The sequence below is a fragment of the Periplaneta americana genome, chromosome 13 (assembly GCF_040183065.1).
Source record: "Periplaneta americana isolate PAMFEO1 chromosome 13, P.americana_PAMFEO1_priV1, whole genome shotgun sequence".
Taxonomy (NCBI): Eukaryota; Metazoa; Arthropoda; class Insecta; order Blattodea; family Blattidae; genus Periplaneta; species Periplaneta americana.
Window position 1 is genome coordinate 140493597 of NC_091129.1, and position 23158 is coordinate 140516754.

At 37.3% G+C, this 23158-nt stretch overlaps 1 protein-coding gene across 1 annotated transcript in view; it reads left to right on the top strand.

Annotated features, from left to right (window-relative positions):
• gukh (GUK-holder) overlaps positions 1-23158 on the top strand; it is a 637347-nt gene that overhangs the window by 530525 nt on the left and 83664 nt on the right. The window contains exon 2 of the mRNA XM_069844395.1: positions 11177-11466. Coding sequence (XP_069700496.1) covers positions 11177-11466 — 290 coding nt within the window. The remainder of the gene's footprint in view (positions 1-11176; positions 11467-23158) is intronic.

Genomic DNA, 23158 nt, shown 5'->3' on the forward strand with positions numbered 1-23158 from the left:
TTCTCCTAAAATCTGGCGCTCGTTTCTTAATTGGGAAAAACATATTTTTCTCTACATTAAGTTCTTTATTTAAACTTAATTTCAGTTCCTTTTACGTTGAGTGTTTTTTCCTGTTTGATTGAAATGGAAATGCCTAATTGTTAACCAAGTTGTCAAAAGAAATTTATGTTTACATTATCGACCTACAGTTCGTATTGAATTACTCTTTCATAATTCAAGGGTTCAGAGCTATAGTGGGCCAAGCGCCATTTATTAAAAACGGAGAAAGCAAGGGTTAAAGTTAAGTGAATGCCTTAGTTTAATGAAGATTGACATATCATTTAGTTTTAATGTGTATACTTTATATTACTTGCTAAATGTTCCCATTGAATTATGGTAATAACGTCATTTTAACCCTTGTTTTCTACGGTTTTAGTAAATGGCGCTTGCCCTTCAATTGGACGGAGTTACACAACAATAGGCCAATCGACAATTTGAAAAAAAAAAGAGAGAGATATTTGTACAAATGTATTGTTGGCTGGATTATTTAACTCAGAAAAAATCAAGAATGCGATATCTGCATTTTGCTCCTATTTATAAGCAAAATTCGTTTATTGCATAAAATGTATTTATTTATTTTACTTTACAATATTAAATCGACTGCTGGTCTATTATTAAAAATCGGTTAGCCTTTTTTAGTATTATTTGTGCTATTTTTTGTAATAATTTGAATGTTACAAAACTTCTTGCATAAAATGTTTAATAAAAATCAGATTTATTTCAATAGTCAGTATCTCGAAAACAGGTTTTTGGCGGTTCGTCTCTTATTGCGTTGCGTAACTCCGTCCAATTATGCGCGTTGATAGATATCATAGCTCACTACATTCTCCTATGGATAGACGCGTAACATTAAAAGAACACATTTAAATATTCTCTACTGGAATTCCTGTGTTATTAATACAAGATTCGAATCTGTGTATACCAAAAATGGACACAGATCTACCTATCACATTTTACGTGGCACAAAGTGTGATTTGTAACTAGAAAGTACGTCGTTGTGTAGTACAAAATATTATTTGTATATGGAAAGCTAATCCTGGAGCGGTTGTCCGCTAACTTAAGCAGATAGCGATCAGGACTCCGTTGTTTAATTAAGATAAACAGCCGCGTACCGCGATGCAACAGAAACGAATTGTAGCTCCGCCAGCATTCCCTTTCTTCGCTTCGATTAGATGCTTGCCTTCATGCGCGTGCAATGTACAGTGTGGGGCTGTAATTTGTATGGGTTCAACAGGCCTCGTATTTAATACTATCTTGTATTTAGATTAACCATCATTCTGATCCCATATTATGGTGCCTCATGATGTATCTGTGTAGTGTAAGGTTGGATATTCTCAAAATTTTATAGGTACTTATGTGTTATATGACCTACGTTTAAACATCCTGACGAATTCGTCTTGAGAAGTTAATAATAGAGTAATAATAATAATAATAATAATAATAATAATAATAATAATAATATTTGCTTACGGCTTTTAGAGAGCCCGGAGGTTCAATGCCGTCCTCACATAAGCCCGCCATTGGTCCCTATTCTGAGCAAGATTAATCCAGTCCCTACAACCATATCCCACCTCCCTCAAATCCATTTTAATATTATCCTCCCATCTACGTCTCGGCATTCCCAAAACTCTTTTTTTTCCTCCGGTCTCCCAACTAACACTCTATATGCATTTCTGGATTCGCCCATACGTGCTACATGCTCTGCCCATCTCAAACGTCTGGATTTAATGTTCCTAATTGTCAGGTGAAGAATACAATGCGTGCAGTTTTGCGTTGTATAACTTTCTCCATTCTCTTGTAACTTCATCCCTCTTAGCCCCAAATATTTTCCTAAGAACCGTATTCTCAAACACCCTTAAGGGGAGGCAGAGGTGAAATTTTCGAACAAAACTGAAGAAAAAGTGAAAATTTGGTTTTTTCCATTTTTATTATCCTTATTTTCATATTCCGATGTTAGTTTTTGATTTTGTGCCCTTTAAAAGTATGAAATTAAAACCAAGATAACTGTATTACTATATTATTCCCATAATAAACTAATACTTATCATTATTTATATACCTTCTCTGAACTTATAAATAAAAAGAAATATTGAAAATTTCTTACAATATGGCGCATGGAGCATTTTATATCAAACGATACAAAGTTTTATAAAATTATTAATATTTACAGAACTATTTTACTTAGAAAGTTGAAACTTGGTATGTCCATTACTAATAACATACTTAGTATCCATGATCAATTTCAAACAAATCAGATAAATTTTGTGGATTTTGAAATATTCACCTCTGCCTCCCCTTTTAATCTCCGTCTCTCAAAGTGAGAGTCCAAGCTTCACAACTAGTAATATTTTTAATTATTTAGCTTTTCTTCATAGAAAATGCCTTTCCTTAAAAATCGCATTGCTGGGATATATGTCTAGAAGCTGAAAAGACACACTCGTACACTCAGGACGGACAAATCTTACTTACATTAAGCTTATTGATATACAGTATAATCCATGTTTGAAAGTAGTTATATTCTGTATATTTCAGCTATTTACTCGCACTGTTTAATATTTTTCACTATTATAAGATTATGGTAGTAATTTTTAATCGATGGCATTAAAGATTAATGCGTGTTATGATTCTTGTGCTGCCATATGGCACCGAGGCGGGTGTTGAACTCGCGGACCACGCTGAGAATGGCGAAGTCGCTCAGGAATGCTGCAGGTTTCAGCACACATGGTTGTGTTGAAGCTCATGTCACTAACGCAACCGAATTTGACCGGTACATTCTCTCAGTATCCTGCGCCCGAAGCATAACCCGCGGGCAGACAAGCAGAGGTGGTCGGTCATACCTTTAGGTAGGCAGGCTATCAAGGGGTCTGCAAGCTTCATGCCACGCAGCCATCGTTTGTCTTGTAAGCATGGTTGAACTGATACTTTCAATATTCTTGTTTTTCTCCGCTTGTCCTTCCTTTTCCTCCATCTTCCAACACTCCTTCATTCCATTTCTTCCTCTTCTTCCTCACGCTATTCTATCCTCGACTTTCTTACTCTCCTTCACCTTTATTATTCCTTCTTCTACCTCCGTCTCCTTCCTCCTCAACTTCTTCCTCCCATTCCTCATCCTTTCCTTCTCCATATCACTTCTCTTTCCCTCCTCTTCTCTTACTCCTCTTTCTCAGCCTGCTGTTTCTCATTCCGGCCTTAATCTCATTTCTCCTCCTCTCCCTTATCCTATCTCTTCTCCTCTTCCTGTTACTCATTCCGCTCCTCAACTCACTCTTCTTCCTTATCTTGTGATTTCTCCCACTCTTCTTACCCCGTTCTTCTCACTCTTCTTCCTCTTCCCGTCCTTCTCACTCTTCTTCCTCATCCCGTCTTTCTCACTCTTCTTCCTCTTCCCGTCCTTCTCACTCTTCTTCCCCATCCCGTCTTTCTCACTCTTCTTCCTCATCCCGTCCTTCTCACTCTTCCTCATCTCGTCTTTCTCACTCTTCTTCCTCATCCCGTCTTTCTCACTCTTCTTCCTCTTCCCGTCCTTCTCACTCCTCTTCCTCTTCCCGTCCTTCTCACTGCTCTTTTTCTCATCCCGTTCTCACTCTTCTTCCTTATCCCGTCCTTCTCACTCCTCTTCCTCATCCCGTCCTCACTCCTCATCCCGTCCTTCTCACTCCTTTTTCATTCCACCCTCTCATTCCTCTTCTTCCTCATCCCGTCTTTCTCACTCTTCCTCATCCCGTCCTTCTCACTCTTCTTCCTCTTCTCGTCCTTCTCATTCCCCTTCCCCATCCCGTCGTTCTTACTTTTCTCATCATCCCGTACTTCTCATTCCTCTTCTTTCTCATCCCGTCCTTACCATTCGTCTTCCTCATCCCGTCCGTTTCACTCTTCTTCCTCAGCCTGTCCTCACTTTTCTTCCTCATTTCGTTCTTCTAACTCCACTTCCTCACCTTGTCTCTTCACCCACTCCTCTTCCTCTCACTCATCCTCTTCCTCATCCTGTCCTTCTCAGTCCACTTCGTCCCTTCTCCCATTCCTTCTCTTCCTATCACTCATCCTCTTGTTCCGTTCTTCGTCCAACTCATCCTCTTTCTAGTTCCGTTCTTCCTCCCAATCATTTTCTTCCTCATCCCGTCCTTTCTCCCACTCTTTCTTCCTCATCTCGTCCTCCTTACTCCACTTCCTCACCTCGTCTCTTCTCCCACTCCGTCTCTTTCTCTCACACATCCTCTTCCTTGTCCCGTTCTTCGTCCCACTCGTCCTCTTTTTCTCGTTCCGTTCTTCCTCCCAATCATTTTCTTCCTCTTCCCGTCGTTTCTCCAACTCTTCTTCCTCATCCCATCCTTCTCACTTCTCTTCTTCGCCCGTTCCTTCTCGTACTTTTCTCTTCTTTCTCATCCCGTTCCTCCCACTTGTTCTCTCCTTTATCCCACTTTTTCCTCTCATTCATCCTCTGCCTCACTCGTCCTTTCTCCCACTCCACTTCTTTGTTATCCCGTCATTCTTCTCATTCCTCTTCCTCACTCTGTCCCTTCTTCCACTCATCTCTTCCTCCCACTCATCCTCTTCCTCGTCCCGTTCTTTCTCCCTCACATCCTCCTCATATCATCCTTTCTCCCATTCTTCTAATTATCCTATTTTCGTTCTTTTCCTCATCTTGTCCTTTCTATTATGTTCCGTTATCTTCTTCTTCTTCTTCCTCCTCATCCCATCCTCCAACTCATTTTTCTCTTTCTCACTTTGCTTTTCCTTCCATTTTTCCTTCTTTGACCTTTCCTCTGCTCTCTCTCTCTCTCTCTTTCTCTTCTCATTTACATCTGACTTAGAAAGTGAGAATATTCTACTGTTGCTTTAAGTTGTATATTTCATTCGAGAAGTACGAATTGTTATTTTAAAGTTATGTTCTTATATACATACGAATTTATATTAGTAAAAACAATTTTCAGTTGGTTACGTTCATCGAGATGCGCAATTACATAGAGAAATTGTACGTGTGATCCTGAAATTCTGAAAGAGATATTATTAACATTTTATTACCTTAGAAGTCTGCTAAAATTACAGGCATGAGTGTCTTTTTAGGTCTGTTATTGCCAGAAATAATTTCCATATTGTTCAAATATCACTTCTCGGATTTTAGTAGAAGAACTTCTCGCTGAATATGCATGCGCCTAATCCATCGTTTAATGACCTACTTCTCTTGAAACATCAGTTTTACTTCCATTTTCAATAAAGGCAGCTACATTTTATCAGATCCTGACTAATAGAATTTTCTACTGCTTGCGTGAGGATGGATAGAAGCAATTTTAAGTGCATTTCCATGTATGAAATGCGCATATGGAATCAGCAAGGGGCTTCAGCGTTAGCGGCAGTGCCATTTACTTGAATCTATATCCTGATATTTTTATATTGTACATCTTATACGCCGTCAGTACATTCCGCTCGAATACATTCCAGACATACGCGTATAAACGCATTACAATCATGCATAGGCTCAAGTTATATTACCAACGTTTATTATAACGTAAACGTCCAAGTGACGGCTTGAAAAATGTGTGAAGCAACCCATTTAAAGGATACACTGGTATTTACAAACTAATGTAAAATTCATCACCTTATTCCATATTGGAGAAATAGGCTACTTTAATATTCCATCTCCTTCTGTTGTTTTTCTGATGCACATATTTCACATTTGTATAATATGACGCCTTTTTCATTTTCAACTATTTGAATTTTCTATAAACCATAAATTTGCATTGTTAGCAATGCTTTCAGTGTTCACAATTTATACAGGGCATCATTTTATTTTTACTAACATTTTTAATATTAACTTGCCTATACCTCTGCATCAAGGCCGTTTGCTACCCCCTTCCACGACTGGAGTTCGATGATACTGGCGTAATATACAAACAAATCACTTTACTAGATATAAGAGGGAAGAAAAGTAGTTCATCCATTTACGTAAACTAGGAAATATTGCGCTTTTGAGTTTGATCATTTTCATTAGGTTTTTGTTTAATCAAAATACAGTACAATATTAACAATGAGTGTTTTTACTCACGAACTGAGCTGTCCATGTGGATGTATTCATTATTCAGTGTATATTATACTGTCTACAGCACATTAGCGTACAATATAGAGAATGAAGTTAAATTGAAAAATAATCATAATATTGATATTTAAACACATTTTTGAAAATGGTGGCCATTGATTTCGATACAGGCTTCAGTTCTAATGTGCATATTTTTGCACTATTGACAATTGCACGTAATTCCAATTACCAGGTTCGTACTTCGTATCAGTAACTCATGTGTAAATAATTCTGTACCTACTCTATAAAATAGACCTTACGTACTGTAAATTCAATCTTCACTTCTGCCCGATCCGAAAAGATAAAATTACTCAGACATGCTAGCTACTGTCCGTCCAAGTGGTTACGTCGCAGCGTCGTAGAAAGGGAGGAAATCAGATGACAGTTAATTACTTAACGAGGCCCTTTTATTTAAGTTATTTTAAACAGTTGTATAATATTACGTAGACGTCCAGTTCCTAACAGCAATTAATGTTCTCAGAAAAGAGCTAAGACAGCCCAACCACTAGCTGACGAATAAAAGCTGGTGGGGGAAACCGGGATACGACGTAGGAAAATGGACGACAGTACCTGTGCGAAAATTATTCAATATTGAAAGCTCTTTCGTCACTGGAAAACGCGAACATATTTTTGGAACGTACTGTTTACTATGACCGTAAGGCTACTATGACTGTATGTGAGGTCTTGGATCTGTGTGGAGGACGGTTGAACTTCATTAGTAGAAAGGGTGGGAGTGAAGTACAGTCAAAAACTCAGGTACAATAAAAATTGAAGTAAAAATAAAATGATGTCCCTGTATAACTATTGGCCTACTCATATGTATTATTCCTGGAAGTTGTTGGCTATTGTTCAGTATACTTGAATGTGTGGGTATGTACATCGTTATACAAGGTGGTAACATTCTTAAACCACCAACACTACCACCACGACCATGAGTCAGCTCAGCAGAGCTCTGGCTTAAGACTACCATGGGACTGAGTTCGAATCCCAATGATGCCGAAGTTTTATTTGTGGCGGAAGATGTGAAAGTTTTTCTCGGAGTTCTCCAGTTTTTCCGTAGTCGTTACACGGACATTCTCGATAATTCCCTTGAAAATAACATGACTACAATACATGATAAAATTTTGCGCATAACAAAATAAATAATATTTTGAGATGAATGTTTAATGTATTAATGCTTATTTTTAAAGGTTTCTTGATTTTTATATGATGCAAATTAGTGGCTGATGCCCTTTCTAAACAAATGGATTTTATTATTACGTGATACCGGTATATTAATATATATATATATATATATATATATATACTGGGTGTTCAGTTCAAAGTGTGTCATGGCTCGCTGTATGCCGTCATGTGGCTAGCCGATGAGCCTAGAGAATTCAATCTTCCTATACTTCCGCAGAGGTGTATAACCTATGAGGCAGAGAAGTTGCCTAGCAAGTACAGCGTTCATTCTGAAGAGTAAGTACCGATACGTACGGTAACGCCGGTAGTGGCAGGAATGTGAACTCTTTGGAGACACGTACTGTCGGGATATGGGGAGAGGGTTAAGACGATTACTTACGTATTTGTTGACATTAACTTCGACGGTCAACATGGACACGGAGCATTTGATTTGTGTTGTGGAATGTTACCGTACGCAACCGATGATAACAAATACCGTGAGTACGACTTCCCGGCGCAAAACACAGTTCGAAAGAGGTTATGGTAGCACACAGACCGTACAGACCGCCATCTGTTTGCTACGAGTTCAAGTTATACCGTACACGTTCTCAAGTTCAGATTGAAGAACGCCTTAAATAATAGGCAACTTCTCTAACACATAAGCTGAAACTCGCTTCAAATCGGTGACCCAACAACAGTGACGTCACGACACACTCTGAAATGAACACCCAGTATATATATATATATATATATATATATATATATATATATATATATATATATAGCTAGTTTATTTTCCTCTAAACAAAATTAAAATAAACTTCACTCATCACTTTAATTCACAGGGGCAGAATTTACTTCTATTGTGATAAACAATTATTTAGCCATTGCTAAACTAAGTTAACCAGTTTGATTCGCTTTTGGCTTTTAGGGAACCCGGAGGTTCATTGCCGCCTTCGCATAAGCCCGCCATCAGTCCATATCCTGATCAAGATTAATCCAGTCTCTACTATCGTATCCCACCTCCCTCAAATCCGTTTTAATATTATTCTGCCATCTACGTCTCGGCCTCCCCAAAGGTATTTTTCCCTCCGGCCTCCCAATTAACACTCTGGATTCACCGTGCTACATGCCTGCCCATCTCAAACGTCTGGATTTAATGTTCCTAATTAAGTCAGGTGAAGAACACAATGTGAGCAGTTCTGCGTTGTGTAACTTTCTCCATTGTCCTTTTTAACTCCATCAATCTTAGCTCCAAATATTTTTCTAAGCACCTTATTCTCAAACACCTTTAGCCTTTGTTCCTCTCTTAAAGTGAGAGTCCAAGTTTCACAGCCATACACAACAACCGATAATATATCCAACTTCCTTTTTTTGGAGACCAGACTGGATGGCAAAAGCTTCTCAACCGAATAATAACAGACATTTCTCATATTTATTCTGCGTTTAATTTCCTCCCGAGTGTCATTTATATTTATTACTGATGCTCCAAGATATTTTAATTTTTCCATCTTTTCAAAGGATAAATTTCCATTTAGTACTATATTCTGGTCACGAGACATAATCATATACTTTGTCATTTCGGGATTTACTTCTAATTCCATCTCTTTACTTGCCTAAAGTAAAATTCCCGTGTTTTCCCTAATAGTTTATGGCAGCTGTCGTCAACTCAGTGCACTCTCGGGTTAGGGTCTCTTACCCGTAGGTCTCTTACAGTACCAGGGTGCATTCGTGGCTGATGGCGGATGCGTTCTCTACCTCTTTCTGCTGCACGACGGGGCAAATCATGTTGCTCCGCTTACCCTTTACCCATTTCAGCGAGTGCTGACGACCACTGGTTTATGGATTTTCTCCTAACATTTTCACGTCATCCGCATAAACAAGCAGCTGATTTAACCCTTCAATTCTAAACCCTCTCTGTTTTATTTGATTTTCCTAATGGCATATTCTATAACAAAGTTAAACAGTAAAGATGATAGTGGATCTCCTTGCTTTAGCCCGAAGTAAACTGGAAAATAATTCGACAGAAACTGGCCTATACGGACTCTGCTGTACGTTTCACTGAAACTGAACCGAGAAAAATCGTTAGTTAGATATCTGCAGTGCTCGGGAAAAGTGACACAAGTCAGTTTCCACAAACCTTTTTTGATATAATTTATTGACAACTTACGGAACATCTGCTCGCTTGGAAAAAAATGCATAAGTATTTCTCCCATTACAATAATTCATACAGAAAAAAATCAAATCGACATAAACCAGTGTAAGTTGTCAATAAATTATCAAAAAAGATTTGTGGAAACTGACTTATGTCACTTTTCCCAAGCATTGCAGATATTATCTTAGATCAAGACGAATTGATCTTGGATTAACGTTTATAAACCAAAATATGTGTTCATTTTGACTGACGGTTAATTTCACCGCCTGATTTCAGATTAACTGTTTATACAACTGGCCCTAAGTCATTTGATTTGATTGACTTGGATTGGTTGAATGTGTTGGTTAAGTTTGTTTATTTGTTTGGTTAGATTCGTTTTGTGGGTTAATTTATTAGATAGATCGCTAAGTAGTAACGCAGGTAAATAGGCAGTAACCTTTGTCGACGTTGCGACAGGGAGATTGAAACCCTTGCCCATGTCCTGGGGGTCTGTTCACATGATGAACTTCTACGAAATACGCGGCATCATACAGTACAATCTATAATGGGAACTGCCTTAAGGAACAAAGGTTATTCAGTATATGAAGAAGTACACGGCATATCCAGTGAGGGCAGTAATCAAAGAATCGACATAATTGCATTTAAACCTCCCTCTCTTGAAGGTTACATCATAGACCCTACTGTGAGATTCGAATCGCACGGACACCAGCCAAAGAAGTACACGAGGAAAAAAGGGAATATATATGAACCTTCCATCAGTTTTTTATAAGGACAAATACCATCTGGAATCCATCGTCATTACGGGACTAAGGATAGGAGCCCGTGGGACCATACCCCGGTTCCTAGTCGACTTCTGTAAATCTTTTGGCCTGCATAAAAGTATTTTAAAAGATCTAACAATTGCAGCACTCAAAGGCTCAATAGCTATTTTCAGGCATCATACATATGGACCATAACTAATTCGCATCTCCTTGACGTTACTTTGTTTAATATCATGTGTTTCAATATAATTCAAATTGTTATTTTTCACTCTAACAACAATGTATCACTAAGCCTCAAGGCATTTACTCTATTGTATCATGGTACTCTTTGTCGTTTAAGGGAACGCATAGGTGAAATTACTAAATCTTACAGTTTTCATTTTTTTTTCTCAAAGACCAAGGACACTAGAATAAAATTATGTGACACGTTTCCTTATTAAGATGAAATAAATGGCAGGAATTTTTTTTCAACATGATCTTCTTTAATTTTCGACGTGTGGAACCATTTATATATTAATTCAATTAATTAATATATAAATGGTTCCACACGTCGAAAATTAAAGAAAATCACGTTGAAAAAAATTCAATTAATTAATATATAAATAGTTCCACACGTCGAAAATTAAAGAAAATCACGTTGAAAAAAAATCCTGCATTTTATTTCATCTTAATAAGGAAACGTGTCACATAATTTTATTCTGGTGTCCTTGGTCTTTGAGAAAAAAAAATGAAAACTGTAAGATTTAGTAATTTCACCTATGCGTTCCCTTAAATAAATAAGTAGAAAGATATAATGGCAGATACAGAGGCAGGCAGGATAGAAGAATGAATACGTGTAAGTACAGATGTATGTGTATAAAGATATAGGTATGTGTCTGTATAATAAATAATGAGGGTAGATATTATATGCATGTACAGTGTTTTTAATGAAGTGGAAATGGAAATGAATGAATATTCAAAAGATCTGTGGGTGTGTTTGTTACAGCGGAGAGCGACATCACGTCCTTCAGCCTGCGCACGGAGCACTTCTCGTCATGCACGGACGTCACGGCCACCAAGAACCTCTTCTGCTCGTCCACGCGGTCGGAGGCGGTGCGTCGGCTGTACGAGGCGGCGGCCAAGACGCCGGTGCACGTGATGAGGCAGTTGGACCGGTACCGGCGTGACGGCCGGCGCAGCTCTCGCTACTTCCTGTGCACTCCCGTCCTGGGCGGCGAGCGCCGCAGCGTCGCCAAGATCAAGCACAGGCCGGGCATCGACATCGAGACCCGAATGGTGAGTGTTTTTCAATATCAGAATTAAATCCAAGCTTACAAAACTTACTTAGGGCCGATTGTATAAACCATTTAATCTTAGATCAGAGGTTAAATTGATCCTTGTTTTAGCTGAACTTGGAATTTTGTGTTGTATAAAGTCTAATCTGAGATTAATTTGTCTTAAACTAAAGTCAATTTTGACTGAAGAAATTTCTCCGATTAAGTTAGATGATCCAATATATATTATTTTAATGTACCGGAGTACATATGATATTTCCATGCAGATATTCTGCGTCATCATACGATGAAAGAGTAATGGAACGGAGAAAAATTCTCTCCGTCGGATCCCGGCCAACTAGTCACTCATAACGAGTGCACCCCAGCACATGTGTGGACTTCGGTCCTATGTTCATAGACATCTATGACGTAGTGCAGAGGGCGGCCACTAGAGGGAACCCAAGAGTTGGAACTTAATCAGAGACAATTCTGTCCGGCGCCGGGGTGGTATCCGGTGTGGCTTAGTGGTTAAAGTATCAGCACGTAGAGCTGAAAACCCGGGTTCAAATCCCGGCGCCGGAGAGAATTTTTCTCCGTTCCATTACTCTTTCATCGTAGATGATCCAAGTTCAGTTATTTCTGTTTGAAGTATACGAGTGGCAGATTGTGCAAAAAGAATAACCATTATTATTAATATATATATATATATATATATATATATATATATATATATACATACATTTTTTTCAATTTCTTGCCTTAATATACAAACATTCTTATATTTTATAAGGCTTTATCGTGTTCAGCAGTATCAAATAACATAACCTTTATTATATTATGTTTATAACAACCATTAATTATTCATGGATATGATAGGTACATTCATAAATGTTCAATTAACTATATTACTAAACGAAAATTGTCGTTTTATGAAGCTTTATTATGTTTAGCAGTATCAAACACCATAACATAACAATTTGGAGAATGGTCAATCTTCTTCTTATTGTCCGCCATTATTTACAACGCACAAAACAAACCAGTGTCTCCAACAGAGTGTGCGGAAAGTCGCCAAAAAGTAGCTGGAAAGTCGCTAGATTTCTTATTATCAACAAAGAAAGATTAAAGTTTGTCACTATGAGGCGCTAAAAAGTTCGCTAAATCCCTATTTAAGCAATATACAAGTTAAAAGAAATTGTCGTCGAAAAAGAGTTAAAGTCGCTAAATTGGCTACACTGAACAAACCTGTACAACATGGCCTGCGCATCACATACTTCACTTGTTTATGCGATGTTGCCAAGTCCTTTTCACGTGAACTTAGATTGCATTTGAACCTAGGTAATTTGATCGCAGAAAAGTTTTATACAATAGAAAAAGTGTCTGAACTCGGTTCACTTTCCGATCTTCGATCAAAATTGATCTTTAGTCAGGGAGTTTTATACAATTGGGCCTTAATGTTTTAGCGGAAAGATAGACTGAATTCTGTGCTCTAGCATGCTGATAATGTTCTTAGGGTCCGTGTTTCGAAAATCAAGTCATATAAATTGACTGATTTCCTTAGACCAGACATGAACATAAGGGAGGGGAGGTAAATGTGATCCATTCACCTCTTTCACAATATTTCGGACGTGGTTATTTCATATGAACTTGGCTTCTCTTTCGCTTAGGGATGCACAAAACTAATGCGGCATGTCACTATATTAAACATTTCAAATCAAGTAAAATATGTGATATAAGCTTTCATATGGTAACTATGGCTTAGCACTTATTATAAATAATCACTTAAAAAGCTCTAGATCGCCTGTACTGTTTGGCTTCGCATCTTAACTGCGAAATTACTTAAGTTAGGAGACTTGTCATTATGTAATAATTCGTACAATTCCTTGCTGGCTTTACCTGACATTTGAAAAATGATAGTGTTCTCTATGTCTCGCCTATGTGTTTGAAATGCGATAAATTCATCGGACTCCATTTTCAACTAGTAGTGATTGTGGGATTTGTACTTTCTATTAACAAATTATTCTTGTAGATTCTTGAAAACTTTCTAACTATTTCAACCTGCACAACAAGAATCTAAAGTAATATAACCTACAATTCCGTTGTTTACCTATATCAAGAGTAGAGTAAGAATTTGTTTAAAAATTTGTAAATTTGTAAAATTATAAACATATGACAATTGAATCATGGTCTGGAACCTGTTATTACAATTTTACAAATTTGCAAGAGTATCTTTGTGAAACACAAAAATTTGTAAATACAGTATGTAGATTTGTAAATTTTTGCGCCTACAATTTGTAATTTGCTCTTTCTTGAACCAGAGCCCTGGAATTTATACAGGGTGTTTCAAAAATAGAGGGCATAATTTCAGGTATGTATTCTCCATATGTAGGCAATACAAAAAGTTCATTACAACATATGTCCTAAAATGTTTGGTTTCCGAGTTACGACCTTCAAAACAGTGATATTCACTGGAAAGATTTTCTTTCCGCAGTTAGTTACCTTTACAGCAGATGTTCAAAATGTCCACCTCCTGCTTGAATACAGGCCTCATATCGATGTCTCATGGCCCTGCGAACACGATCCCAAATTCCAGGAGTATTGCGTATTTCCTCACAATCTGCCACAATTCGATTCCGAAGGGATTCCATGTCAGGCACCGGAGACGATGATTTTAAATAGCCCCACAAATAGAAATCGATAGGGTTCAAATCAGGTGAGCGTGGAGGCCAAGCAATTGAGCCACCTCTAACTATCCGTCGATCAGGGTACTTCTCCTGGTACGAACGATGAGCCAGCGCAGCATTGCCGTCCGCCTTACCGTACATGACGTGCACTTCTGCCGCCTGATTTGAGTACATGTCACACAGTACGACGCCAAACACAACATTCAATGTATCCTTCGTCTCGGAATTAACTGTCAGAGTGTCCTCTGTTTATATCTTCTGTCACGACACCTACCTGCGGGAAGAAAAACGTTCCAGTGGATATCACTGTTTTGAAGGCCATAACTCGGAAACCAAGCATTTCCGGACACATGTTGTAATGAACTTTTTGTATTGTCTACATATGGGGAATACATATCTGAAATTACGCCCTCTATTTTTGAAACACCCTGTATATTAATTGTTGCAGGTAATTTTCAATTTCTGCTAACATAAGAATGTCACTTACAAACAGTATAGTATTCAATCTATGATGTCCACTGAATTATATCCCACAATTTTCTACCCAACATTCCCCCCCCCCCCCAGTTGTGTTGTGATCAATAAATCTGAAGACTTTTCTTTTCGATATGCATTTGATACTGAAACCTTTACTTACATTAGTTCTACAATAGGTTTGGATACCACTGATATCCCTTAGCCTTGACTTTCCACAGCATATGCGAGAACTCTTATAATTGTTATACTGCTGTCATAAACTTTAGTGAGTATGGAAGTCCTTGGCAATAAAATCGTGCATGCAATTAGAAATTTACTTGCCTGGATAATTTCACACTCGTTTAGATTAGTGGTACTTTTTTATTAGATTTAAGCATTTCACCCTGGTTCTAGTGGCGTAGTTTTCATAAAAATAAAAAAAAAACAGGGTTATGGCGCGAGTGACAAATCAACTTGTAATAACTGTAAATTTAGGGGTTGAAAATTAGATGAGGTTAAATTGTCTTTTATTCAGTAGAAAGACAACAAATTTTCTATTTACAATAAATTAATGCGAGAAAACTGGCTCTTTTTCCAGTAACCATTATTTAAAGGGTTGGTACAGCTTACAGTACTAAAATTTTGGAAGTATTCAACATTTTTTTCCTCCATTACTTTATTTTTTACAAACATGAAAATTAGTATGTGTAAAACACTGTTCTTCTGCTATGTGAAGAAAATATTTTTACGATTTAAAAAAAAAATATTTGTATTTTCTTTTTTCAAAATTCAGTTCACTGTGCAGTGATGAAGCGTTTCCCACATAACTCAAAAACAATCCAACATTATGTGATGAAATTTTTTGTGTGTATTTATGCATGTCATATCTACATTATGATGCAAGATCACTTCTCTACCTTTGACAGATTGTCTGATAAAAAATAAATTCATTAAAAACATGGTTAAATATCAGTATTTTCTTCTAACACACAATAAAAAAAATATTTATTAAGCAATGTAGTTGAAAGAGCATGATATTGTAAACATGAGTTTCAGCAATAAAATAAAAGAGAGAGAACATGAAAACGTTAACAAGATAATGAATTATGAGGGAAACGCTTCATCACTGCACAGTGAATTGCTACAATTTTAAATTTTGAAAAAAAAAAAAATATATATATATAAAATTTTTTTTAATCTAAATTTTTTCCATTAGGTCGGGTAGCTCAGTTGGTAGAGCAGCTGGCTACGGACTAGAAGGTCCGGGGTTCGATCCCAGGTGGTGACAGGATTTTTTCTCGTTGCCAAACTTTCAGAACGGCCCCGAGGTTCACTCAGCCTCCTATAAAATTGAGTACCGGGTCTTTCCCGGGGGGTAAAAGGCGGTCAGAGCGTGGTGCCGACCACACCACCTCATTCTCGTGCCGAGGTCATGGAAAGCATGGGGCTCTACCTCCATGCCCCCCAAGTGCCTTCATGGCATGTTACGGGGATACCTTTACCTTTTACCTTTTTTTTTTTATAGCAGAAGGACAGTGTTTTACACATATCAATTTTCATTATTGTATAAGATATAGTAATGGAGGAAAAAAATGTTGAATAGTTCAAAAAATTTTGCTGCTGTAAGCTGTACCTAAACCCTTAAACGATTTAGATTTATATCTGGAATATCTCCTTTTTGACCTTATGGTCAGAATAATTAGTATCGTATATACATATATCGTTCTACTTATGATACGTTCATGATATAGTAATAGTACATTATGCAACGAGCCTATAATGATAGTAATTAAGAAGCGAGTATGGATGTTTATGAAACGAGCGCAAGCGAGTTTCATAATTTTCATACGAGCTTCTTAATTACCATTATAGGCGAGTTTCATACGACTTTTTAAGCTCGACCATACTTCTAACTTGAAATTACCGGTATTCAGATGTATATATTTTATTTGTATCCGACAAGATCGGAAGTGACCTTGTTCTAGGTCGTGAATTGTGAGATGTGCGCAGACTCAAAAGTATTGATTTTTTCCGAGGAATAATAATGTCATTGACCTTGACGTAATCCCGTTAAACTTGATAATATTATAATATTATAACCTTGATTATTGAATTCGACATTGAAAAACGAGATGACAAATTGAATTTATTTGAATATTATTTGCAATTAACGCTAATTATTATAGTAACAGAACATAACCTTCTGCGACAGTATTGGATTTCCAGCCTCCGTGACTTTTCGCTAATTCTCTTTCGATTGCATATCCGAGAATAATCGATACTTGCGGTTTTATAACGGTATAAATCTGACTTGTCATTGGCTGAACACATGTAAGCTGAGTTATCATTGGCTGAAGACCTGTACTTTAATGAGTAGGTGTACTTTAATGACATGCATTAAAGGACTGCTACCAGGTGTATAATTAGTACATTTCGGCATGGTCGAGCATAAAATATTAACTGAGTATTTTCATGGCTTATTAATTTAATGCTTAACTATCATCAAAGACGTTTATTAATATACACGATGTCATAATGAAATATAGACCCACTTCCTGAGAGATCTTTTGTGTATGTGGAATTGGGAAGGGAAGCGACGTTGAGTAGCCCGTGTGTCCACTTCATCTGCATCCATAGCCGATGCGGTTTCTCGCTTTGGTCTACCTGTTCCTTTGCGGCAACTGCGGCGGCCTTGGAGGCGGGGGTTCCTCTAGCCCGGGCCACGAGGAGCGGGGGGGGGGCATGAAACAAGAAGTTGAAGGCGTTCGGTTGGAATTCCTGTGTTGCCACATCTCTGGACCACAAGTGTCAGGATGATACTCGATACCGGATGTCCGGGTGTACAATCTATTCATCTTCAATTCGGAAATAGTGGACGTCCTCTTTCAGACAAGTTAGGAATCACTGACATCAGTTAAAAGAAAGGGTGTAGTCGTGCCAGGGGGCCGCCCCGGTACTTTTTTCTGTAACCTGGGAACGCCCTGTTTCTCTATTTTTACTTTTAAAATAATAATTATCTTGCAAATCGAACTTTCGCTCTATATCCACAGATCTCAAAGTGGGCTCACAACCGCCAAGCAACCAACATTGAGTGCACACAAACGCTGTGTGACTTAATAATTATCTTACTTGCTTCTTACCCAATTCTGTACTTTATGGATTAGTAGTATGTATAATAGCAGCGGCATTAATAATAATGATAATAATAATAATAATAATAATAATAATAATAATAATAACAATAATAATAAGCAATTGATTAACTGGCGGACTTACTCGTATTAATTATGTAAGTTTGTGCGGCTTACAGCTGTTTCGGTGCTTCATCACACCATCCTCAGAGCCTACTAGATCTCGGCGTCATCTCGAACTTCTCTGACTGTTATGTGGGTGCGTTTGATTGTTGAAAGGTGTTGAAAAGTGGAGTCAAATAGTGTGTGTGTACTGAAATTGATCTGTGTGTTGAGAATTTGATCGGGGTGTGTTTTAGTGTGTTTGTATATTTCGTATTGTTCTAGTGTGTTGAGTTTTTGGTTCTTGGGTTGTATGTGTAGGATTTCCATGTCCGCATTTATGTTATTGTATGTATGGTTAGCATTGGTTATGTGATCGGCGTATGTAGATGTATTGTGTCCTCTGGTTATTGCTTTAATGTGTTCTTTGTAACGTGTTTGGAATGATCTGCCTGTGAGTTTGTATACATCTGTGTGGTCGTATTACATAATTAACACGAGTAAGTCCGCTAGTTAATCAATTGCTTATATTCAAGTGTTAAAAGTAGTGTACACAAGGTTCAAAATGGATAATAATAATAATAATAATAATAATAATAATAATAATAATAATATTTTTACTTGGTTATTTAATGACGCTGTATCAACTACGAGGTTATTTAGCGTCGATGAAATTGGTGATAGCGAGATGAGGCCGAGGATTCGCTATAGATTACCTGACATTTGCCTTACGATTAGGGAAAATTTCGGAAAAAACCAACCAGGTAATCAGCCTAAGCGGGAATTCAACCCACGCCCGAGCGCAACTCCGGATCGGCAGACAAACGCCTTAGCCGACTGAGCTACGCTGGTGGCCAATAATAATAATAATAATAATAATAATATTTTTACTTGGTTATTTAATGACGCTGTATCAACTACGAGGTTACTTAGCGTCGATGAAATTAGTGATAGCGAGATGAGGCCGAGGATTCGCTATAGATTACCTGACATTTGCCTTACGATTAGGGAAAACTTCGGAAAAAACCAACCAGGTAATCAGCCTAAGCGGGAATTCAACCCACACCCGAGCGCAACCCCAGGTCGATAGACAAACGCCTTAGCCGACTGAGCTATGCTGGTGGCTAATAATAATAATAATAAGAAGAAGAAGAAGAAGAAAATAAAATAAAGTACAAAACATACAATGAGCACAATATTTTAAGTATACACAGCAAGGAAAATTATGATTTTGAGTAGCTCAAGTTATCACATTATAGATATACCATGACGGTCTACTATCATTTCGAAAAACATTACTCACATATAATTTTTTTTTTTCTAGGGAAAGCACTAAAGTTACAGAAAAATTTTATTCGGTTTTTTTGTTCAGTAATTTATGCTCTATCACCAATATTTTTTTCTGGCAATTTATATCATTACACCCTGTATATGGATTTAGACCATTGGTTGATCCGTTTTAATTTGTTGATGTATATATTTTTCATTTTAAAAGGAAAGTAAGCGTTCTAGATAACTAAATGAGCGAATGTTTTCAATAATTTTATTGTTTATTGCTAGTTTACTCTTTATTATATCTTGTGCCTTAATAGTAATATGCGTTACAAGAGCGGTATGTTGACGTTTTCATGGTCGAGGAAAAGATTGAAAAAGCGAAACGTAGTTGAGCTTTTTTAATTTCCGAGAACATGAAAACAAACATACCGCTTGTGTATCGTACATTATTTTGTGCGAAGATCGTTTATTACATACCTGAAAGACGAATTTCTAATTAGTTGCAATGAAATCTCCAAGTTGGTTTCTGTTTATTGACGGCAACTTCGGAAAACCAAAATATCTTTCTTCAACATTGTTGCTATAAAATATTTTCTGTGTTTACTATACTCCAGCAGGCCGTGATATACGTCTGTCTTTTTTCCCCCCAGTCTATAAATGCGAACTTAAAACAAACGGTAATGTTATGTAATGATTTATTTTTCATTTTAATATTCTAACAATATTATTTATATAACATATTGCAGTAATAACATCGGCGTCTGGAATCTTGTTGATTTTTTCACGGCTTCCTTAATGTTACTTGTATCAGGAATACAATAAGTTTCGTGGAGTAGTAGGCTTTACTTAATTTTTGCAAATATTTAAAAACAATAATTAACATTGCAATTTAGGTGAAATTGCAGTGGTAAGTTTCCAATTTATAATTATTACTATGTTAGACGTCTCTAAAAATAATATGTTAAAAGCCTAAAGCAGTAAAATGAATGTCGCGCTTAAGCGGTAAGAAGAGGGAAATTGTTATGTGTGTTACGTTGGGAATACTGAATGTGGTATTTCACACTTACCGCGTATTGGTTCTGTGCGGAAAACAAGCAAATACGCACGATCTCGCACAAAAGTATTTTTTTTTATTTGTCGGTTTACATTTGAAGAGTTCGCGGGAAAAACGATGAATGTCACATTTCTGTTAAGACTTAGATAATGATCTAATTGAGTCTATAACTGCAAGATGTAGTGCTGTTTCTATAGAAAATAAAGGAAAGGATTGCTGTATTCGTGGTGATAATTCTCCTTTTTACCATTTTTAATAAGAACAACATTAAATTTCGTAGTGATCCATTGAATTAGATAATGACATCAACCTTAACAAAACTGTGACATTCATCGTTTTTCCCGCGAACTCTTCATTTTCATTGCATATTCTTCTATTAGTTTATTGAGTTTGAATATTGCAAATAATATCGTTTTTATGTCATGATTTCGGTTTATTTTAATTCCAGTTACTTTTTACCCCATTTCTGAATTATTTAGGTAATTCATATGTTCCTGTATTTATTGGAAAGTGTTTGTAAGATACTATGACCTTGAACTGAATTGAATTTAAAGTGCAAATTGAACGTTAATGTAGTTCTTAAGCCTATTTGAACTAGGAATAGGATCAAACAGATAAGTATTTACAATGTGGAACACGTACGTTGTAGTTACAGTATGCCTGCTCTCTCGTCGTTTTTATCGGATTTTTGAGCATGCACTAGACTAGACTACGGGTCGTTTTGATGCTGTCCACTACAGCCAACATGTGTCCGTTGCCCTAGCGACCCTCACTTCATTCTGGAGCAGGACAATTCATGAACTCCCAACCAACGGCGAATCGATAGACCCTCAAGATCGCACAAATTACACGAAACCAATGACTGCGAGTATAATACCACGAGCAATAATTGCACAGACAAATGGAAGGACATAAGGCAGGGGCTGTGGGGTAAGGAGGGAGGCTCGACCACCCACTTCGATACTCTTGCTTCAGCCGGCTGATCTGCAATGCAACATTCTGGTACCTCGACGCTACGACTCGTAGTAAAAACATTCCCACGTGTACTCTGCGACGCCATCTCTCCACTTTCCGAGGTTCGTAGGTATCATATACACTTCTGAGCAGCTTAAGACTGGTTCACAATAAACCGGGAACGGGAACGAGAACGGAAATATTGTTAAATAACGGAAACGACAACGAGAACGATTTATTGTGAACCAGCATTTTAACTGTCTCCCGGATATAGCCTAATCAATTGTTTTTGTGTAATTTTACCCAATATTCTTTTGAGAAGATTAACTCCATATGTAGGTGAAATTATTGGGAATCATCAGTGTGGTTTTAGGCGTAATAGATCAACTATTGACCAGATATTTTGTATTCCACAGATAATGGAGAAAAAATGGGAGTATAAGGGTACAGTGCATCAGTTATTCATAGATTTTAAAAAGGCATATGACTCGGTTAAGAGAGAAGTTTTGTATGATATTCTTATTGAATTTGGTATTCCCAAGAAACTAGTTTGATTAATTAAAATGTGTCTCAGTGAAACGTACAGCAGAGTTCGTATAGGTTAGTTTCTGTCAGATGCGTTTCCAATTCACTGTGGGCTAAAGCAAAGAGATGCATTATCACCTTCACTTTTTAACTTTGCTCTAGAATATGCTATTAGGAAAGCCCAGGAGGGGGGTTGAAATTGAACGGGTTACATCAGCTGTTTGTGCGGATGACGTGAATATGTTAGGAGAAAATCCACAAACTATTAGGGAAAACACGGGAATTTTACTTGAAGTAAATGAAGAGATAGGTTTGGAAGTAAATTCCGAAAAGACAAAGTATATGATTATGTCTCGTGAACAGAGCATAGTACGAAATGGAAATATAAAAATTGAAAATTTATTCTTTGAAGAGGTGGAAAAATTCAATATCTTGGGGCAACAGTATGAAATATAAATGACACTCGGGAGGAAATTAAACGCAGAATAAATATGATAAATTTTTGTCATCCAGTCTGCTCTCTAAAAAGCTGAAAGTAGAATTTTAAAACAGTTATATTACCGGTTGTTCTTTATGGTTGTGAAACTTGGACTCTTACTTTGAGAGGGGAAGGGTGTTTGAGAATAAGGTGTTTAGGAAAATATTTGGAGTTAAGATAAAGTTACACAACGCAGAACTGCACGCATTGTATTCTTCACCTGATAAATAGGAACATTAAATCCAGATATTTGATGTGTGCAGGACATGTAGCACGTATGAGCTAATCCAGAAATGCATATAGAGTGTTAGTTGGGAGACCTGAGGGAAGGAGATCTTTGGGAAGGCCGAAACGTAGATAGGAGAATAATGTTAAAATGTATTTGAGGGAGGCTGGATATGATGCTAGGGACTGGATTAACCTTTCCCAGGATAGGAACCGATGGCGGGCTTATGTAAGGGCGTCAATGAATCTTCGGGATCTCTTGTAAGTTATTATTATTGCTACTACTACTAATACTACTCCTAATACTGCGACCACTACCACAAATACTACTGCTAGTGCTGCTGCTGCTACTACTCGTATGTTAGGACAGTTTCGCCTGTAAAAACTTATTTTTTTTTGTATCATGAATGCAAAACACGCATATCTCCATGAAAATTTCGGAATACTTTTTGCAGCATCAGAATATTTTATCTATATATCTTTTCTCTCAACATCTTCGTTGCTGTTAGACAGACCTTCCCGCCTCTTTTGAGGTTGGGCATCAGTAGGATGATGATTGACAGAATAGAATTTTGTCGTCAATAGGAAGGGATCAGTAAATTTTATTTGTAGCCTACTTCTCTCGCTTAGAAACACAATTATTTTCTTTTCCCAAATCTTCGATGTAAGACACTCACAGTTAGGCAGGCCTACTTCTTTTCCGACGAAGTCGTATGTGTTGTATCGTTCTCAAATTGGTGAAACATGGCTCCAGTAGCAGGAATGGTAGCCACTCTACCGCGGAGGATAAGGAGGACGCTGAAAGAAACACAAGGTTAAAGACCTGCAATTTA